At 33.5% G+C, this 2,500-nt stretch overlaps 1 protein-coding gene across 1 annotated transcript in view; it reads right to left on the bottom strand.

Moving 5' to 3' along the window:
* LOC122255171 (pro-resilin-like) overlaps nucleotides 1-481 on the bottom strand; it is a 1,214-nt gene extending 733 nt beyond the window's left edge. The window contains exons 1-2 of the mRNA XM_086551335.1: nucleotides 333-481; nucleotides 1-107 (exon numbers count right to left, since the gene is read on the bottom strand). The exon at nucleotides 1-107 is cut by the window's left edge and continues 34 nt beyond it. Of these exons, the coding sequence (XP_086407461.1) occupies nucleotides 1-107; nucleotides 333-344 (119 nt within the window). The 5' untranslated portion in view covers nucleotides 345-481. The remainder of the gene's footprint in view (nucleotides 108-332) is intronic.
* Between the last annotated feature and the right edge of the window lie 2,019 nt (nucleotides 482-2,500).

Raw genomic sequence — 2,500 nt, 5'->3', positions numbered from 1 at the left:
TCGGCGACCAGGGGCGTCTCGTACAGCGAAGAGGGCGCTTGAGGTGGCTCGTAGTTGTACTGAGGAGCCGCCGCAATCAGGCCCACCATCGCCGCTACGAGAACAATCTGAAAAGGATTTTTGTTTTCAATTGATTGATCAATTGAAAAATAGCATAATTTTAAGTTGTCTTGAAATAAGAAGTTAGTACTTGCAGTTGTTTTTGTATAGGAATAGGCTTACGAGTGTACCCATTTTGCTATACAAATAGTACCATCATATTCATTCCGTTAAATGTAAGAAGCACTTTCTTTACTGAAACAAGACTATTGTCAAATGTCTGTGTGACGCACCTTGGCTGACATGTTAATAATAAGAGGAATGAGATCGCACTGATGCCGTCACAAAAGAAGGTACACTTATATACGCCCATGGACAGGGGAGAGGGGAGGGTGTCTACCATCCCCTTAGGCTCTGCGTCCTTGTGGGATCAGACGGAAGAACATGTTCGCACAGCCTCTTCTCATCGTCGCTGCGGTAATTGCAATACTCCATCCATTTCCATCCACTCTACAACAAAAGGTATAAGATATCTAATCACTTTTATAGCATTTTATATCATTCGGATAAACCTTGGTATATAACAACAATGGTTTGATAGAATCGTAGTGCTTTCAAGTAGCCGTTCAGTGTGTTTATAAGCCATTTACGGTACAAGTTCCCTTCCGGGATCTTGGCGAAAGTAATTTTTTTTCTTTTGTGAATTTGTTTTCAAATCCCGGGATTCAGTTTTTCTTTTCATTTATGACTTGTACTATATGATGTATGCAAATGCATGTGACAGATTGACTGTGAATTTTGAATATATATTTCTTGAACAACTTTCACGTGCGCCTTTTTTTCCTTCTGTTTTTTTCTTTCTTTCTTTTCTTTTCTTTTTCTTTTCATTGCTTGTGTGCGCCATTTGATTTTATTATATTATTCCACAGTCTTACAAATGTTCGCTAAAGGTTTTATGAAGTATAGCTTCCAAAAGGCATCTAGTATAAATTTTGCTTTATGACAACAAACTTTGAATCCCATTCCAAATGTCTGTGAGTTTCCTTTATGGCTAACGAAATTAAATTAATCTAAAACTGAATTTATATTACTATGCCATGTACCAATGTTTACACGAATTTGCAAGTCGATAAACATATATTTGTTTTGTGTAAAATAATGTATCAAATCAATCATCTAGAAAGCAATCAACAAAAACTACACCACTGAATTATGTAGGGTTACCATTGCATTTAGTATTAGTTGGTATAAATTGTACTTAGCCCGGAAAATCCTGGGATGTCGGGAAATATCCTGACATGTCCCAGAATCTCGGGATTCTAAGAGCCACCAAAACAGAAAATCCGATTTACGATGCCAAAAGCAGATTTTACTAGGGTTTTAAAAACTATATCAAATTTTTATTATATGTGATGAGAAAAAATTGTAACTTTTTTTTACTGTTATTCCATTAATACATTATTTTGTTCTGATTCGACTTTGGAAGGAAAGTGAAGATTGTTCAAAAGGTTTCTAGTAAACATTTTTTTTTCTTTCTTTTTTCGGGGGGGGGGGCATATGTCCTGTAGATATCACATTTCATCACAATTTTAATTAAGGTATTCCCGTCAGTATTATAACTGAATGTACCGGAATTAGAACATTTATTCACAATAAGTAAAGACTGATTGACAAGAAAATGCTATTAACACATTTTTGTATGAAATTTCATATTAGAATTGGCCAAGGCTAGAATCTAGGATTATTTGTCTGATTACGTTTCAGTTCTCTATATAGAGAATCTGTATCGAGGGACTGCTCATGTAAAAGAAAGACATATACATATAAGACAAATGTACATTATGGGCTTACCTTCTAAGTAGTCAAGAGATTACCTGTTGATTCATTTTGTTTTTATGGATTGTGAAAATGGTGGGAGAGACACACTCCACTGACTACATCAGTACACATGTAATGAAAAAAAAATCATGTACGAGTAAAACCGATTGCGTCTCCGTGTGAGTATGAGATTATAATCAAAGCAAAATTGATTATATCAAATCAGAATCCTCCAAGGATTTCGCTTTTCATGTACGGAATGACATTTTAGTGCACACAAAGTTTAGCATGACAAATAGCAGCTTAAACTAATTTTCCTTGATTTGTGCTTTGTTTGTGTGATACATGCACAGGCCTTATACTATTTATGGACATAATGATAATGAAAATGGAAAGATATATGGACAGGTAGATGGACAGAAAGAGAGAGGGAGAGATTTATATCAATATACCTATAAATATGGATGTGCCTATACACACACACACACAAATATATATATATATATATATATATATATATATATATATATATATATTTATTTATTTATATATATATATATATATATACATATACATATACATATGCTTATATATGACTAATATTATACATATATATATATATCCATATATATATGACTAATAC

Source organism: Penaeus japonicus, unplaced genomic scaffold, assembly GCF_977035675.1.
Source record: "Penaeus japonicus unplaced genomic scaffold, GWHDUDI00000001_assembly GWHDUDI00000025, whole genome shotgun sequence".
Lineage (NCBI taxonomy): Eukaryota > Metazoa > Arthropoda > Malacostraca > Decapoda > Penaeidae > Penaeus > Penaeus japonicus.
Note: the sequence above shows the minus strand (reverse complement) of the source record. Positions and strands in the feature narration are given on the sequence as shown.